This window comes from Hylobates moloch, unplaced genomic scaffold (genome assembly GCF_009828535.3).
Source record: "Hylobates moloch isolate HMO894 unplaced genomic scaffold, HMol_V3 SCAFFOLD_6, whole genome shotgun sequence".
Lineage (NCBI taxonomy): Eukaryota > Metazoa > Chordata > Mammalia > Primates > Hylobatidae > Hylobates > Hylobates moloch.
In genome coordinates this window covers 127,803,623-127,822,042 of record NW_026652281.1, presented here as the reverse complement: position 1 = coordinate 127,822,042, position 18,420 = coordinate 127,803,623, and the positions used below count along the sequence as shown (strand labels likewise).

Genomic DNA, 18,420 nt, shown 5'->3' with positions numbered 1-18,420 from the left:
AAAAAGTTTTTATAAGATCGGGCATGGTGGCTCATACCTGTAATCCCAGCACTTTGGGAGGCCAAGATAAGTAGATTGCTTGGGCCCTGGAGGTCAAGACCAGCCTGGGCAACATGGGGAAACCCTATCTCTACAAAAAATCTGCCAGGTATGGTGGTGCATACCTGTGGTCCCAGCTACTCAGGAGGCTGAGATGGGAGGATCACCTGAGCCCAGGAGGTCGAGGCTGCAGTGAGCCATGATCACGCCACTGCACTCCAGCCTGGGCAACAGTGAGACCTTGTCTCAAAAATAAATAAATAAATAATAAAAATTTTAAAAAGTTTTTGTAGTTTTGGTATGCCATTTTTGCTCTGTTAATGCATCTGACTGGCCTGTGGCGCCCATATTTTATTTATGAGGGCCTCTTTTTCAGTCCTTAAATGGCAGCCTGGGTGAGACAAGAGTTTTAACTTCACTTAGATAATGAACATTCCTCAGAATTTCTGGATCTAGTAACTGGCCCTTCAGTGGAATCTGTCCCATTTCCTCAGTGAAATAGCAACTCCAGAGAGTATTTGGTCTAACATAGAGAATAGAACAGGGATCAGTAAGCACGTAGAGAATACAGTGATGTAGAGGTATAAGTAGGGCATCATGACTCAGGAGTAATGGGGAGGATGGTAATTTTGCGAAATATTTGGTATAGCAGCTAAGAAAGTAGCGAATGTCTGAGAGATGTGTTTCCTATTCCCCAGGAGAGCCAGGTCCTCCTGACTCTTACGAATCCAGTTGAGAACCTCACCCATGTGACTCTCTTGGAGTGTGAGGAGGGGGACCCTGATGATATCAACAGCACTGCCAAGGTAGGAGCATTTTGCCTCAGCCTCACTGACCCTCACTTTCCCTGGAGTGTCCTCATTTGACCTGGCTTAAAAGACTCCACACTCTCTCCTTTCCCCATCTAGTCAGCAAGTTCTTTTGATTCCACCTCCTAAATTTTTTTACTTTATCCTGAAACACACTGCCCTATTTGAAGGCCTCATCGTTTCTTACCTGGACTGTGACAATAACTTCCTAAATGACCTTGCTATTTTTATACCACCACCTCCATTTCAACCCATTTCTTCTCTATTGCCACCAGGGCGATACTTCTAAAATCTAACTCTGTGCATGCTGGTCATTTAGCATTGCTCTTGACTGAGATGAAGTCCAGATTTTTGGCATAGCATAGGAGCCCCTTAATGACATTTCTTCTCTCTGTTCTTCCATTGTGATCTTCCTCAAATTTAGCATTCCCTGAATCGTACATATTAGTGGTTGTGATCCAGACAGATCCAATGGGTTATAAACTTTGACACTGGAGAACTGTGTATGCTATTCGTTTTACCTAGCATGCCTCCTTCCTATCCTGACTCCCCTAACATACATGCCCCTTCGGTCTCTCAGTGTCATACATTCATTCTTCAACACTTGTGAAATATCATTTCCTTTTAGAAATGATATGTTTAAAATCATTTAGAAGCTGGTATGCCTCCTCTAGATTCCTCTACCTTACAAAGAGTATACATAACATAGCACTAACTAGGCTGGGCTTGGTGGCTTACGCCTGTAATTCTAGCACTTTGGGAGGCCGAGGTGAGCGGATCATCTGAGGTCAGGAGTTCAAGACCAGCCTGGCCAACATGGTGAAACCCGTCTCTACTGAAATAAAAAAATTAGCCAGGCATGATGGCAGGTGCCTGTAATCCCACCTACTGGGGAGGCTGAGATGGGAGAATCGCTTGAACCCGGGAGACGGTGGTTGCAGTGAGCTGAGATCGCACCACTGCACTCCAGCGTGGGCGGCTGAGGTGAGACTCCATCTCAAAAAAAAAAAAAAAAAACTGTTAAAGTGGGTGATTTTGACTCAGTGTGAGTTGAATGCATGTAATATGGCCTCTCTTTATATTTTGCTACTTCTAGTACTTGAAATTTTAGAACAAGAGCCTTTCTCTATAGATCATCTATTACTAATTCATAATTCAGCATGATATTTATAATAAAAATGGTTTAAAAAGATGCCTGTATCTTTAGTTGTTACTCAAATAATATTAGAAAATTTCTGTCCTCTTTTTTTCTTTTTCTGCTTTTTAATGATTTCACTTACTAGCATCACCTCCAAAGAGAGATAACACTTATTTCACTTATTTGGTCCTTGTTGCTTTTTTTTTTTTGAGACGGAATCTCACTCTGTGGCCAGGCTGGAGTGCAGTGGCACAGTCTCGGCTCACTGCAATCTCCGCCTCCCGAGTTCAAGCGATTCCCCTACCTCAGCCTCCCAAGTAGCTGGGATCACAGGCGCCTGCCATCATGCCCGGCTAATTTTTTGTGTTTTAGTAGAGACGGGGTTTCACCATGTTGGCCAGGATGATCTCAATCGCTTGACCTCGTGATCCACCTTCCTCGGCCTCCCAAAGTGCTGGGATTACAGGTCTGAGCCACTGTGCCCTGCTGCTCCATTTTTTATTAACACTAATAAGCAGCTCCAGTTAAGACAGACGGAAATAAGTACCTGATGCATAAGCACAGCATATCTTTATAAAGCTCTCTTTATACCTCCCCTCCCACATTTGTATCTATAATTAGAAATTTGATTGACACTGTTAACTGTTAACCTCCGATAGAGCAAAGTTGAGGCCTAATTACAACATAAGTCTGAAGAGTGCTAATTGTTTTCCATGACCATAATCACCCAGTATCTCATGTGAGTTTATGTATCAGGTACCAGGAAACAGCTGGTACCATGTCAAAAAACATTGTGTTGGAACCAGTGTTTCTCCTTTGTGTTGTTCTTAATGACGGACGTTTCAGATGTATCAAAAAAAAAAAAGAATAATAATATGGCAAGTACCCATTTCTCCCCCATCCCCTTAAGAAATTAAACATTAGGGCTGGGCGCGGTGGTTCACACCTGTAATTCCGCAGTTTGGGAGGCCGAGGCAAGTGGATCATGAGGGCAGGAGTTCGAAACCAGCCTGGCCAATATAGTGAAACCCCGTCTCTACTACAAATGCAAAAAATTAGCCAGGCGTGGTGGGCGCCTGTAGTCCTAGCTACTCGGGAGGCTGAGGCAGGAGAATCGCTTGAACCCAGGAGGCAGAGGTTGCAGTGAGCCGAGATCATGCCATTTGCACTCTAGCCTGGGCGACAGAGTGAGACTCCGTCTCAAAAAAAAAAATAAATAAATAAGATAAAACATTAAAGACAATTGAAGCCCCCATGTTCTCCCCAGTTCCTCATTGCAGAGCCCATGAAGTAAGTACCCACTTAGCTTTCTCTTAAAACCTTTGTTCTTATAAACTCCATAGAAGTAGTATGCATGTTTCCTGAAACTTGCTGTGTGCTTCCATTTGTCTAAATCAATGTCATACTTTGCTATATTCTGTCACACTGGTCCCTTCTCAGGCAGGTCTCTCTGTGTTGCTCTCCAGGTGGTGGTGCCTCCCAAAGAGCTCGTTTTAGCTGGCAAGGATGCAGCAGCAGAGTATGATGAGTTGGCAGAACCTCAAGACTTTCAGGACGATCCCGAGTGAGTGATCTTTTTGTGATCCCCATACCACAATTGGCTGATAACAGAATGCCCACTTATATCCAGTTTTCCTGTCTGGATTTTTTAAAATAACTTTTTTCTTCCTGTTTCTAAAAATAATTATTGTAGAAAATTGGGGAAATATATATAAGACCATGAAGAAGAAAATAAAATTATCCCACCACCAGAGATAAACACCATTAGCATTTTGGCATTTGTCCTTCCAAATATTTCTCACCTCATTGGGATCATTCTATAAATACAGTTTTTTAGCCTTTTTCACTTGAATATATTTTCCCATATTAATAAAAAAAATTTTAATTATATGATTTTAATGGTTGTGGACAGGATACAATATTCTGTCCCTATAGATTTATCACTGGGTTTGTTCCCCACCCCCACCCCCTTGGAGTAATTAATAGATTTTACTCTTTCATACCTAATAACTGAAAAGAACCAAACCTTCCAGTAACTGGGGACTGTGACCATCAGAGAGTTCAGTCTGTAAACTGAATGATTTCAATGATTTGAACAGAGAATTTAATATAAATAATTGTTCACTTGTGTAACTTAAAAAGTGAAAAAGAACACTAAAGTAGCAATTTTATGCTACTTTATGGGCATAAAATTTCAAAGATAGCTATTTGATGAGCCAGCTACCACCCCTCAGGTGGAGGGAACAAAGGGAAATAGTTAGAATTATTAAAATTTAGAACTTAAAGAGCTCCATGTAGCTGAAACTCAGGCCTCCAGTGAGCTGAAGGGGAACACTGCTTGCGTGGTCTGGCATCTCGTGATTGCAAAGGAGGGGTGGCATGATTATACAAGAATTGGAAAACTTCCACTGCTTATTGCCACTTCCTCCTGGGTAAAGAAACATTGCTGGGCTGGGCATGGTGGCTCACCCCTGTATTCTCAACACTTTGGGAGGCTGAGGCAGGAGGATTGCTTCACAGGAATTTGAAACCAACCTAGGAATATAGTAAGACCCCGTCTCTACAAAAATTTTTAAAAATAGCCAGGTGTAGCAGCACATGCTTGTAGTCCCAGCTACTCAAGATACCAGGGTGGGAGAATCAGTTGAGCCCAGGAGGCTGAGGCTGCAGTGAGCCGTGATTGTGCCACTGCACTCCAGCCTGGGCAACAGAGTGATACCCTGTCTCAAAAAAAAAAAAAACCAAAAAACAAAAAAAAACATATTTTTGGAGTGATGGCCACAGGGAACAGGGACCACAAGCAAACAGGAATCTCTAAAGGAAGAGCAAGACCCTTCCTCCTCCAGACTTCTAGTCTCCCATTAGAGCCTGCTACTGACAGAACCTGACAGAGCCAGCCGATCCAGCAGATATGGTCTGAGCAGAATCTCGTGTCACAAAGCAAAACTGAGAGAGGTGCGCTTGGAGCTGAAAAATAATCGCTTAATAAACTGGCACAGGGAACATTCACGGTCTTTGTTTTGTTTTTTGAGAAGGAGTCTCTGTCACCCAGGCTGGAGTGCAATGGCGTGATCTCCTGCTCACTGCAACCTCCACCTCCCGAGTTCAAGCAATTCTCCTGCCTCAGCTTCCTGAGGAGCTTGGATTACAGGCAAGCACCACCACGCCTGGCCAATTTTTGTATTTTTAGTAGAGATGGGGTTTTGCCATGTTGCCCAGGCTGGTCTTGAACTCCTGACCTAAAGTGATCCACCCGCCTTGGTCTCCCAAAGTGCTGGGATTACAGGCGTGTGCCACCATGCCCGACCCATTTACTGTTTTTTGACAGAATGATCAAAAGTTTCTCAACAAGATATTAGAGAGAAGAGATAACATAAGGTGGGTTAGAAAAATAAAGTGAAGCCAGGTGCGGTGGCTTATGCCTGTAATCCCAGCACTTTGGGAGACTGAGGCAGGCAGATCACTTGAGGTCAGGAGTTCGAGACCAGCCTGGCCAACATGGCGAAATCCTGTCTCTACTAAAAATAAAAAAATTAGCCAGGCATGGTGGCACGTGCCTGTAATCCCAGCTTCTCGGGAGGCTGAGATGGGAGAATCTCTTGAACCCTAGGGGCAGGGGTTGCATTGACTGCAGATCACGCCAGTACACTCCAGCCTGGGCAACAGAGCAAGACACAGTCTCAAAAAAAAAAAAAAGAAAGAAAAGAAAAGAAAAATAAAGTGAAGGCAAAGGTGAGATTAGTTTAGTGATTACCAAATGTGGGTTAACTTCAGAAAGCACCAGGTCAGGTGTTGTTTTGTTTTGTTGTTCAATAGCATTCCAGACCCCAACCCCAGAGGATTTTTTTAGCAAGTCTAGCGAGGGACCAGAAATCCAAATTTGGTTTGGAAAAGCTTCCCAGGTATCAGTGATTGCCTGGGAAATTAAGGATAGAAAGAAAGACTGACGTTTTCCTTTTTACCATTTTAAACTGTTTGAATAATTTTTTACATGACTCATACAAATCAAAGGTTTGGTTAGTTACTGTAATAGAAAATGTACTGAGTTGTACAGTACAAAATGTGTTCTCTCAAATCCTTGCTTTATGTGGGTCCTCAAATTAATTAGGTACAGAAATTTGTTAAGCCAAGATATACTTCTGGAATGATTGTCTGAGATATCAAATTTCAGCCTGATTACATGATAGAGTAATTAAAAACCGAATTAATTATATTTTACATTATTAGATTTAATGGAGCTTTCAGATTTCTGGAAACTAACACTGTATAAATATGTAAATATGTAATCCCAATAACCTTTCTTAGAGTAACTGAATGTCATTTGGATAGTAGACAAATTCTGTTTATTTCATTGCCCTTTTACTTTCAGAAACTAAGTTATTAAAGTACAAACTTCATGCACAAATGAGGGGAAATTGAAATGGAAACCTCAATGAAGAGACATTTTTGTGCTAAAATTCCTAATTACATAAGTTATTTACAAAAACGCTCTTGATTTATGGTGTTCCAAAATTCCCCTTAAAGCACTGGGTTAGTAAAACTTCACAAAGTATGGCCAGGCATGGTGGCTCATGCCTGTAATCCCAGCACTTTGGGAGGCCGAGGCAGAAGGATCGTTTGAGCTTAGGAGGTCAAGGCTACCATGAACTGTGATCGTGCCACTGCTCTCCAGCCTGGGTAACAGAGCAAAACCTTGTCTCTAAAAAATAAAAATAAGGCCAGGTGCAGTGGCTCACACCTGTGATCCCGTGATCCCAGCACTTTGGGAGGCCGAGGCGGGTGGATCACCTGAGATCAGGAGTTCGAGACTAGCCTGACCAATATGGTGAAACCCCATCTCTACTAAAATTACACCGGGCGTGGTGGTGTGCGCCTGTAATCCCAGCTACTCAGGAGGCCGAGGCAGGAGAATCGCTGGAACCCAGGAGGCGGAGGTTGCGGTGAGCCGAGATCGTGCCACTGCACTCCAGCCTGGGTGACAGAGCGAGACTCCGTCTCAAAAAAATAAAATAAAAAATAAAAAAATAACTTTCCACGGTATGAGTCTATGTTCTATAGAAATATTACCACATTTGCACAGAGGTAAATGTAAAGGGATGTTTGCAGCACCATTGTTTATAATAGAGAAAAATTGGCAGCAACCTCAGTATATGCCAATTATGGTAAACACATAATTGAATACTATGCAACCATTACATAGAAGGTAGATGGTCTGTATATACCAGCATCAAAAGGTGTTTGTGATAAACAGAGTTAAAAAAAAGCAAGTTATGGAATAGTGTGTGCCATCTGTATTGGTTAGAAAAGCAGAAAAGTATAAGCTCATAGAAAAATATATGGCCGACGTGTTGGCTTATGCCTGTAATCCCAGCACTTTGGGAGGCCAAGGCAAGCAGATCACTTGAGCCCTGCTGTTCGAGACCAGCCTGGGCAACACGGCAAAACCCCATCTCCACCAAAAAATATACATATTAATAGATAAAGCTAGCCGGGTGTCGTGGTGCATGCCTGTAGTCCCAGCTACTCGGGAGGTTGAGGTGGGAGAATTACTTGAGCCTCTGAAACAGAGGTTGCAGTGACCCAAGATGGAGCCATTGCACTCCAGCCTGGGCGACAGAGCGAGACTGTGTCTCAAAACAAAACAAAAAAATACTTGGTAGGTTGAGAACAAAGCGTTTATAGGTTTCTGTGTGTGCTGAAGGAAAGAATAAGGTGAAAGACTTTTACTGTAAGTCTTAGTGGTTTGGCTGATTTTTTTATCTACCTAATACTTGCTTTTTTTTTTCTTTCCGTAGCATTATAGCCTTCAGAAAGGCCAACAAAGTGGGTATTTTCATCAAAGTTACACCACAGCGTGAGGAGGGTGAAGTGACCGTGTGCTTCAAGATGAAGCATGATTTTAAAAACCTGGCAGCCCCCATTCGCCCCATTGAAGAAAGTGACCAGGGAACAGAAGTCATCTGGCTCACCCAGCATGTGGAACTTAGCTTGGGCCCGCTTCTTCCTTAAAAGGTTCCATTGGAGGGCAGATCCCAAAGGACAGTATCAACATAAACCTGCGTTAAAATGTGGAAGCTGCTGCTTCATTAGGCCTTGTTTATAACGATGTACCCGTGCACTACGGAATTCTATTGCTAAGAAAGTGGGAGCATAGGCAAGGCATTGGGAACACAGGGTAGCTGCTGTTGCTCTTGCTCTCACCCCTGTTGACACCAGTAAGTCTGTGTCTCCCTCACTGAGCCCTGCACGTTGAGTAACAGCAGCATAATTCCATCCTAGGAAAGGGGATGGGTGTTCCTTGGAATGGCATTGTATTTACCACCTGAGAAACTCTGACTGTACTGTCTCTTGATCTGATCTCACTAAGGATCACAATGTCACAGATGAAACTTAAATGATAACCCAAAGGTAGACCTGCTGTTAATGATCCAGCATTGGTCACAATATACCAACTGCTTTCTGCATTCCATTAAATATCATCTAACAGTCTAAAACATAACCCTTCACTTGCCATAATGGCTGCCATTTTGCCATAGATTTCCATATAACTGAAAAATTGAATTGTCACATTATCTTTAGTATTGTGATGATTGGAAAAACCTATGAAGTTGTTAAGGCACTCTCATATGCCCTCTTTTTCTAAGTGAATACAGGACACATATTAGTTGTTCTTAATTTTTTTCCCAGTAAAATATGGATCTTTTAAGAAGAATTTGAGAAGCAAGCAATTACATGTCATGTCAAGGGGGTAGCAAATTCCATTCGTTTTCAATATTGCCACAATACCCAGGGATTAATGCTGCCACAGGGGGGCAATCTTTATTTGTCTTACTTCCTACCCCTTCCCTGTTCTGCCTCTTTAACTTGGTTAAGTTGTTCTGTTTGGGACCTGGAAAACAACCCAAAGAAAACCTGAGTGGACAGGTTCATTTCTGGAATGCAGAAAACATTTTAAAGGTTAGATTTTTAGCATATTCTCAACTAGCATTCTTTCCATTGATTTGAAGGGGAAATTAACTGTTATAATCTCTTGAATCCAAAACTGGATATTAAGAACTTTCCCCCTTACTAAGTTTAAGACTTTTGTCATGTGGTGAGTCAAATAAGACCATTTTGATTGTAAACCATAAAATAGTTCAGCAAGTAGCCCACAATTCTGGCCTAACAGCAGACTTGCTGTTTTCACTTGGTATCCTGGAGTTGGGTTGCTAACCTTAATTTCTATGATGTTTTCTAAAATGAAACTTGACAAAGTAGACCACCAGCTGCACCGTGTTTTCTGTAAAAGTATTGTTAGTTAAGTGGCCAAGAGACTTGAGGAAAATACAGATTTTTTGTTTACCTTGGTCTTGTTTTAAGTCTTAAAAAATTAAAGATACATTATAATGTAGAATACAGATGGGGCATAGTCCTTGTAAGCTTCCCTTGAAAATGTTTTAAATATTTAGGAAGCTTTTAAAAGACACTAAATTGTACTAATTGTACAAAGGTCAAGCCAATTTTATGAAACAGTCCCACAGAGTAATATATGTGATACAGTGTAAGAAGGAAAATACTCATCTCTAACATTATGGTAATAATAAGGTTTAGCCTCTTAGGAGTTGGAGCAGGGGGATGGGTAATTACAAGTTTGCAGACTATAGAGTTTCATTTTTTTGTGACACCACAGAGTCTCAAATTTTTATTTCACTACCTGCTAGAGCCTACTGTGAAATCACTGCTCCCTATTTGCCAGTGGAGGAAATGGGCATAGAGTAGAGAATAGCTTCATATGTTTACACGTTTGCATAGACTACACACATGTCATGCATTTATGGCAGGTAGCTGGTATTTATTCCCCAAAGTAATAATGTTGAAGTATGGGTCTCATCATTCCCATATACAGAAACACAAAACACTTTGATCGTAAACTTTTTTCTTCAGAAGCCGAATTAACTTGCAGAATAATAGAGCCATTGGTTTAATGTTTCCTCAAGATAGGTTTTAGTGCAAGCTAGTATTCTGTGTGTTCGTAGAAATGATTCAACACCTGCAGCTGGTGAATTAGGAATTGTATTTGTTGCCTTTTTTATATTAGATGAGGTGCAAAAATTTTAATGCTAGTCAGTATGCACCACCACAGGAAAGTTAGATCCTATTAGCACTTGAAACTACAGTTTTGGAAACTTAGGCTAAGTTAATTTGGATTTGTTACTTGATTCACCTACTGACCTTTTCTTTTGTTTGAAGTGCTTATCAGCATAATGAGCTAAGTGTCATGCATATTTGTGAAGAAACATCCTTTTTCGTCCCTTTTGGGACAGAGAGGTACTCCTTGATCTTTATGAATGACAGGTTACTGTTTTGCCTTATTGCTTAACTTAATGTAGTGAAATAAAGCAGACAAAGCTTGAGCGTGTCTTTTGTTTGCTGTCATGTAGATACTCAGTAGCATAGCTCAGAGCCAAGACAGGCGTGGAGTTAAGAGAGTTGGCGGGTCATGCTCCCTTCCATTCCTTAAATGAAGTAATCTAAAATCTCTTAGCAGGTTAGTTCACCATAATATATAAGTAGATGTTGCTTTGAGCTTCTTATATACATATTCACAGAACCATTATATAAATGTCGTTAGACCTCTGCCAGTTTTTTGTTTTTTTTTTTTGAGACGGAGTCTCGCTCTGTCGCCCAGGCTGGAGTGCAGTGGCGCAATCTCGGCTCACTGCAAGCTCCGCCTCCCGGGTTCACGCCATTCTCCTGCCTCAGCCTCTCTGAGTAGCTGGGACTACAGGCGCCCGCCACCATGCCCGGCTAATTTTTTTGTATTTTTAGTAGAGACGGGGTTTCACCGTGGTCTCGATCTCCTGACCTCGTGATCCGCCCGCCTCGGCCTCCCAGTTTTTATCCTGGGTCATTGCTTCTAAAGATAGCCTTTGCAATATACACAGTGGTCTGACTCCACCAGTGGCCACTCATCCACCTTCATCTGTACCTTCATAACTCTTCCTTCCCTCCTCTTAGGTGAATTATTCATACTCTTCCTGTCTGAACCCAGCCCCACCTCTTAACACTCAAGCTCATCCTCTTACCTATTCACAGATAGCATCGGCAGCTCTCCTCTTCCTTTTCCATCAGCGTGTGATTTCTCTCATCTTAAAAGAGAAATTGGCCTCACTCTCCTCTTCAGCTGCCACTCCATTTCTCCACTCCCTTTACAGCAAAACTCCTCTAACTCTGACTGGGCATGGTGGCTCACACCTGTAATCCCAGTGCTTTAGGAGGCCAAGGTGAGAGGATCATTTGAGGCCAGGGGTTTGAGACAAGACTGGACAACGTAACAAGACCTTGTCTGTGTTTAAGTAAAAGTTTTTTAAAAAACAAAAACGGCTGGGTGCGGTGGCTCACCCCTGTAATCCCAGCACTTTGGGAGGCCGAGGCGGGCAGATCACGAGGTCAGGAGATTGAGACCATCCTGGCTAACGCGGTGAAACCCCGTCTCTACTAAAAATAATTTAAAAAATTAGCCAGGCATGGTGGTGGGCGCCTTTAGTCCCAGCTACTCTCGAGGCTGAGGCAGGAGAATGGCGTGAACCCGGGAGGCGGAGCTTGCAGTAAGCCGAGATCACGCCACAGCACTCCAGCCTGGGCAACAGAGCGAGACTCCGTCTCCAGAGAAAAAAGAAGAAAAGCACCCTAATTCAACCTTCCAATTCTTCCATTCTCACCTGAACCCATTCCAGTTAGACTCTCACTGCCACTGCTTGGTCAAAACTGCTCTTGTCAAGGTCACCAGCAATCATCACACTTAAATACAGGGTCGGTTCTCAGTCCTTAACTATGCAATTTTTCAGTAGATCTGACAGTTTATCTCTCCCTTCTTGAAAGGCTTTGCTTGGTTTCCAGAACACAACACTCCTGGTTTTAAGGCAGAGCAGGGACCCCCTTTTAGGAGGCTTGTGGGCCCCTCCACACATGCAAATAAAGGGAAATATTGAGTTCCTTCAAGGGAATTGTAGGCACCTAGCTAGCCCAGAGAAGTTAATGAGCAACTTGATAAGCAAGAAGTAGCTGAACACAATAGCCAAGGAAGTCAGGGTGAGATGTTTTGTTCCTTATAGAAACTAAGGGTAACATATATGTCCCCAACTTTTCAGAAACCTGGACTCTCACCATACAGATTTAAACCTCAGATAAGGGGAAACTGAGAACCGAACTCTGAGCACTATTCATTGTTCTAAGTTGCTTCCTGAGGGGCCTGGAGGAAGTCATGTCCACCAGCCAGAGCTAACATTCTTTCCTGTGGATCCCAAGTTTAGACAGCTTCACCGCCTTAATCATAAATCAAAAAATCTTTGAAACCACCTGTGACCTTTAAGTCCACCCCCATCCCAGCTTTGAGATGTCCCACCTTTTTAGGTCAAACCAATGTATAGCCTGTATGTATTGATTTATGACTTTGTCTGTAACCTCTCTTTCCCTCCCTTTAAAAACCCGTACCTTTAAGCCATCTGGGAGTTCGGGTCTTAAGCATGATCTGTGCAATTCTCCTTGCATGGTGCCCTGTAATAAAATGCCTCACTTTCTGTTGCTACTACCCTGATGTCAATGGCTTTGCGGCACTGGGTGAGCAGACCCCAGATTAGTTCAGTAACAATTTTCTGTCTACCCTGCAAGAAAGTTTTCTTCCATATTCTTTGCTAGTTCTTTCCCATCGTCCCGACCTTGCAGTATACCAAATCTCATTTCTCACACTTCTTTCCTCTTTACACTCATTTAATGATCTTGCCCAGTTTTGGGGGGCAAGAATGCTGAGAGAAGGTCTATTCCTAAGGCCCACACATAGGGCCTGCTGAAGACTGAGGCTGAATTGAATTAGAACAACAGAGAACCCCTTTACTTCTATCCTGCTACCAGCCTACCAAGCAGCTAGTAACAAGCATCCATTTCTAGGGGATGGGCAAAGGCCTAGAAAGTTAGTCACCACTGTGCAGGTAGGCAGGACAGCTGTAAGCTGAGGATGAAGCATGAACACTTGAGTTCTTCAGCCCCAACCTACAGTATAGAATAATGCTAGAGTAGGTGAAATCTGTGGTACGTTGAAAGCAACCATAGCAATAAGACCCAAGCCCAGGTCAGGTGCGGTGGCTCACGCCTGTAATCTCAGCACTTTGGGAGGCTGAGGCAGGCGGATCACCTGAGGTCAGGAGTTTGAGACCAGCCTGACCAACATGGAGAAACCCCATGTCTACTAAAAATACAGAATTAGTCGGGTGTGGTGTTGCATGCCTGTAATCCCAGCTATTCAGGAGGCTGAGGCAGGAGAATCGCTTGAACCTGGGAGCTGGAGGTTGCGGTGAGCCAAGATCGCACCATTGCACTCCAGTGTAGGCAACAAAAGCGAAACTCCGTCTCAAAAACAAAAACAAAAAACAACCCAAGCCCAGCTTGATCCCTGACCAGATTGACCAAACCCCATGCAGACGGTCTAACAGAACACACTTGCTCATTTCCGAGCATTAATATGATTTACCTCATTCTCCTGTTATATAAGCAATGACTTGGCCGGGCATAGTGGCTCACTCCTGTAATCCCAGCACGTTGGGAGGCCGAAGCAGGCAGATCACTTGAAGCCAAGAGTTCAAGACCAGCCTGGCCAACATGGTGAAACCCCATCTCTACTTAAAGTACAAAAATTAGCCAGGTGTAGTGGTGCAGGCCTGTCGTCCCAGCTACTCAGGAGGCTGAGGCACGAGAATCACTTGAACCCAGGAGGCAGAGGTTGCAGTGAGCTGAGACTGCACCACTCTACTCCAGCCTGGGTGAGAAAGTGAGACCCTGTCTCAAAAAAATGAAATGAAAATACCTAAGCAATGACTGGCATTCAATAAAGAATTGAGACACACAAAAAAGCAAAAATGACACATTCCTCACAGACAAAGCAATCTATAGGACTATATATGGAAATGACCCAGATGTTTGAACTAATGGACAGAGACTTTAAGATGTTGGGGCTCAGAAAATGACACCCCAAATTAAGGCTCTGAAGCAGCCTCAGAAGCACAAGTTTCTCTCTGACCTTCTGCCTTCCTGTCTCTGGCCCTTCATTCTTCCCCAAGCCTAGCCACAGACACTGAATCCCTTTTCCTCAAGGTGGGTCATAGAGAGAACCCCTTTTCCCCAAAGCCAGCCATAAAATGTAAAAATACTACTCTAGGCCGGGCGTGGTGGCTTACGCATGTAATCCCGGCACTTTGGGAGGCAGAGGCAGGCGGATCACAAAGTCAGGAGTTCGAGACCAGCCTGACCAACATGATGAAACCCTGTCTCTACTAAAAATACAAAAATTAGCCAGGCATGGCGGTGCACGCCTGTAATCCCCGCTACTCAGGAGGGTGAGGCAGGAGAATTGCTTGAACTCGGGAGGCGGAGATTGCAGTGAGCCGAGATCGCACCATTGCACTCCAGCCTGGGCGACAGAGCAAGACTCTGTCTCAAAAAACAAAAAAAACCTACTCTAACTTCCCCTTTGCTTTTCTGTCTCTGAAGAAATTATCTGAGCTACCTTGTTTTAGATTGTAGGTCATAAGACCCCCATTCCAAAGAGGGTCCTGTCCATACCCAGAAGGAAGGAATGCTGCCGAGAGAGGCCAAGAATCTAAACAGACAGGCCTCACTGGGTTTCCCCACTCAGTCTATTAGCACTAAATCAGTACCCTTCTTGTCCAATCCTATTTCTACATAGCTGTCCATACTTTGTTGAACCTAAGCATATAAATGGACAATTTCCCATTTGGGTCTTCATTCTGAAGGCTCCTGTGTCACATAAAACTATGATCAAATAAATTTGTATGCCTTTTCTCCTATTAATCTGCCTTTTGCTAGTTAATTTTCAGTGACTCTTAACAGGGCAAAGGGGAACTTTTCTGTTGGCCCCTATGATGTTAAAAAATCTAGTGGAAAATATGGAGCCAGGTGCCATGGCTCACACTTGTAATCCCAGCACTTTGGGAGGCCAAGGCTGGAGAATCACTTGAGCCCAGGAGTTCCGAGACCAGCTTGGGCAACATGGTGAGACCCTGTCTCTACAAAAAAGTTAAAAATTAGCTGGGCACCGTGGCCTGCTTCTATAGTTCCAGCTACTTGGGAGGCTAAGGCTGGAGGATCCCTTGAACCCCAGAATTCCAGGTAACAGTGAGCTATGATCATGCCTGGGTGACAAAGTGAGACCCCCATCTTGAAAAAAAAGAGAAAGAAAATATGGATAATATATATTGTGAAAGGAAATTAAATCTTGGGACCCCAAACTCGTTAAGCCAAAGGGAAAAGTCAAGCTGGGAACTAGGTCACACAAACCTGCCCTCCCGCTTTTGGTTCCTAAGTAAGATGGCTACAAGATAGAAAGCTACATGTCTCCCCCATATGTTGCCCAGTAATTCAGACCCTTCCAAAACCAGCAAACCTTTTTTATTTACAATCTCATTGGACATGTTTGGTATTACAGTGGTATGATCACTTGCTTCAATCTTTGTACCACAGATAGGTATCGAAGATGTTATATGGCATATGGAGGCCTTAACGAATTACACCCAAAGGCCCTAAATGGTAGCTGCATGAGTACCTCTTTGCTAAGCAATGAGGTCATGCTTATGAGGAAAGCTGTGTTGCAAAACTATGTGGCTTTAGATATACTCACAGCAGCACAAGGGGAACCTGTGCCACCATAAAAACTGAATGTTGTGTGTATATTCCAGATGAATCAAAGAACATAACCTGACTTAATGACTGATATGACAACCCAGATAATCAACTGTCAGATCCAAAACCCTTACTAATCCATTGCTTGAGTGGTTGGTTTGGATCTTGGGGAATTTAGTGGCAGAAGCTATTGCTTATAATAGGAGGAATAACTTATGTTCTGTCCTGTTTCTGCTTACAATGTTGTTATAGTATGTGTTTGCAAATAAGTCAATGTGCAACCGAAAGGGCCAAGGTAATGATTGCCCAGAGAATTGCTTTAATTGAGGAGGCAGTAATATACATATAATAAAGCCTGACCCAGCTTCCAGGTTTGCTTTCCTTTTGTTGCTATAAATCTGGCCTAGTCCCTATATATTTTTTTTCTTCTCTTTTCTTTTTTCCTTTCTAGGGAAGTAAAATTCCTCACTAGGAATTTCCTTGTGGGCAAAATATGGGGGAGGCATGTAGCTTTCCGTCTTCCAGCCATCTTATTTAGGAACCAAAAGCGGGAGGCAGGTTTCTGTGACCCACTTCCCAGCTTGACTTTTCCCTTTGGCTTAATGAGTTTGGGGTCCCAAGATTTAATTTCCTTTCACATTTCCCCCTTTTTTTCTTTAAAATCTTTTGGAGAAAGCATTTTAAAAGGAATATGTGTTCCTGGCCTCAGGTTGCTTTTTCCTCCTTTTTTGAGCTGGTTTCTTGTCACTAGGATGGTTTATTCCAGGAAATTCAGGTCCCATGTTGCTAGGAAGGCTCATTCCTAGAAGTCATGTCCCACAAAGATTAAAAAAAATTGGGGGAGTAAAGAAGGAAAAAGGACGGAAAGGAGATGATTCTGAGGGCTCCAAACTTAAAGGAGAAAGGGTTCCTATCCTTTTTCTCTTAATGTTAAATGTTATTTTGTTTGTGGAATGTTCACTCTATAATATATATGCTGATTAAGTATACAATTATGCATGATTTGCAATATTGATTGACCTGTGGAGTGCCTTGAGCCTGTGTGTCCAAGACTGAGTGCTGAGTGAGTGGGAAGTACTAAGGAGAATTGCTTTCTTGGAAACTCCATGTAGTTCGTGGCTTTTGTGATTGAAATAGCATCAGTAAAAGTCTAGCATTGTGGAAAACCACAAATGTATGTGGACTCTGTTATTTCTGACCTTGCACTCCTTACAAGACATGTGAAATTGGAGTCACAGATGTAGAAACCAGGCAGAAGACTGTCTGAAGAGATGATAGTTGAAAATTTTCCAAATATAATAAAAGACAACAAATCACAGATCCAAGAAGCTCAGATAAACCCAAGGACTTTCTTATAAAGGAAAAGATATACTTACCATATTATCAAATAATCTCACTCTAAGGTATTTACACAAGCAAAATGAAAACCAATGTCCATACAACGATCTGTATGTGAATGTTTATAATGGTTTTATTTATATTCACTAAAATCTGGGAACAACCCAAATGTCCAGCAACTGGCAAGTGAATTGTATGATATATCCGTACAATGGAATTCTACTCAGTAATGCAAAGGAAGAAATTATTGATACATGTAATAATATGAATGAATCTCAACTACAAAATACTAAGTGAAAAAAAATCAGATCCAAAAGGATATATAGGATTCCATTTATATGACATTCTGGAAAAGGCAAAACTAGGGACAGAACACAAATTAGTGATTGCCATGGTTTGAGTATGGGATAAGTGGACTAACTACAGAAACAAGGGAACTTTGGGGATGACAGACAATTCCATATTTGACTGTAGTGAATGTATGTACAAAATCCAAAACTAAAAAGGATAAAACTTTATGTAAATTATACTTTAAATCAACCTTTTTTTTAAATGAGGTGAGTTCAATAAATGTGTTAGGTAGCTTGATGACACGGTAAGTATGAAAGTGGTACCAGAATGGCTTGAAACTCGTAAAATATTGGCGGAGTGGTTATGAGTTATTCCAAAAATCAAATAATGCATATGTTGATTCATAAGACCCTTGTAATTTCAGAAGCTGGAAATGAAACAGTACTAGTGAATTTGTGGCTTCACCACTTTTTAGCTCCACAACCAGGAGCTAAATCAGGAGAGATTAGGTTAACCTCTCTAAACCTGTTTTATTTTCTATAAAAGAGGGATCATCATACTTGCCTACAGGGTAGAGTTACCAGATAAAATACAGGACGATTGGTTAAGTGATGTGAATTTCAGATCAACCACGAATCCTACTTTAGCACAAGTAGGTACCAAATATTTATAATTAAGCGATTCGCGGTTAATCTGAAATTCAACTTGAGACGGTCTGTAATTCGTGCGTGTGTGTGTGTGTGTGTGTGTGTGTGAGAGAGAGAGAGAGAGAGAGAGAGAGAATCGGAATCTGGCAGCCCTACAGAGAGGTTATGAGAATAAATGATACACTGGAACCGCAAGACGTTCGCCCAGAGTTTGGCATAATAAGCGCCTCAGTGGTAGCGAACGCTATTTTAAACCCAGCCTCTGATGCATTACGTCTTCTTTTATTCTTTCGCCCAATTTTTAAATAAATCAACTGTACGTGTGGCCCTTCATTCCAAGCAGGCAAAAACTCGAAGGAAACATCCAGGTGCATTATACCAGGACCCCAATTGTTAAGCTTAGAAATTCCAAGAGCGGGCGACGTCATGACGCAAAGGCCCCGCCCCGGAAGAAGCACTAGACGCGTAAATAAGACGCCGACCGGCG

At 42.5% G+C, this 18,420-nt stretch overlaps 1 protein-coding gene across 3 annotated transcripts in view; it reads left to right on the top strand.

The window, feature by feature from the left end:
- Positions 1 to 10,379, top strand: part of DCTN4 (dynactin subunit 4) — a 43,766-nt gene extending 33,387 nt beyond the window's left edge. For all 3 annotated transcript variants that reach the window (XM_032158378.3, XM_032158377.2, XM_058440041.1), the window contains 3 exons: positions 738 to 845; positions 3,453 to 3,550; positions 7,782 to 10,379. In XM_032158378.3, the coding sequence (XP_032014269.1) occupies positions 738 to 845; positions 3,453 to 3,550; positions 7,782 to 7,995 (420 nt within the window). In that variant the 3' untranslated portion in view covers positions 7,996 to 10,379. The remainder of the gene's footprint in view (positions 1 to 737; positions 846 to 3,452; positions 3,551 to 7,781) is intronic.
- Positions 10,380 to 18,420: the final 8,041 nt, after the last annotated feature.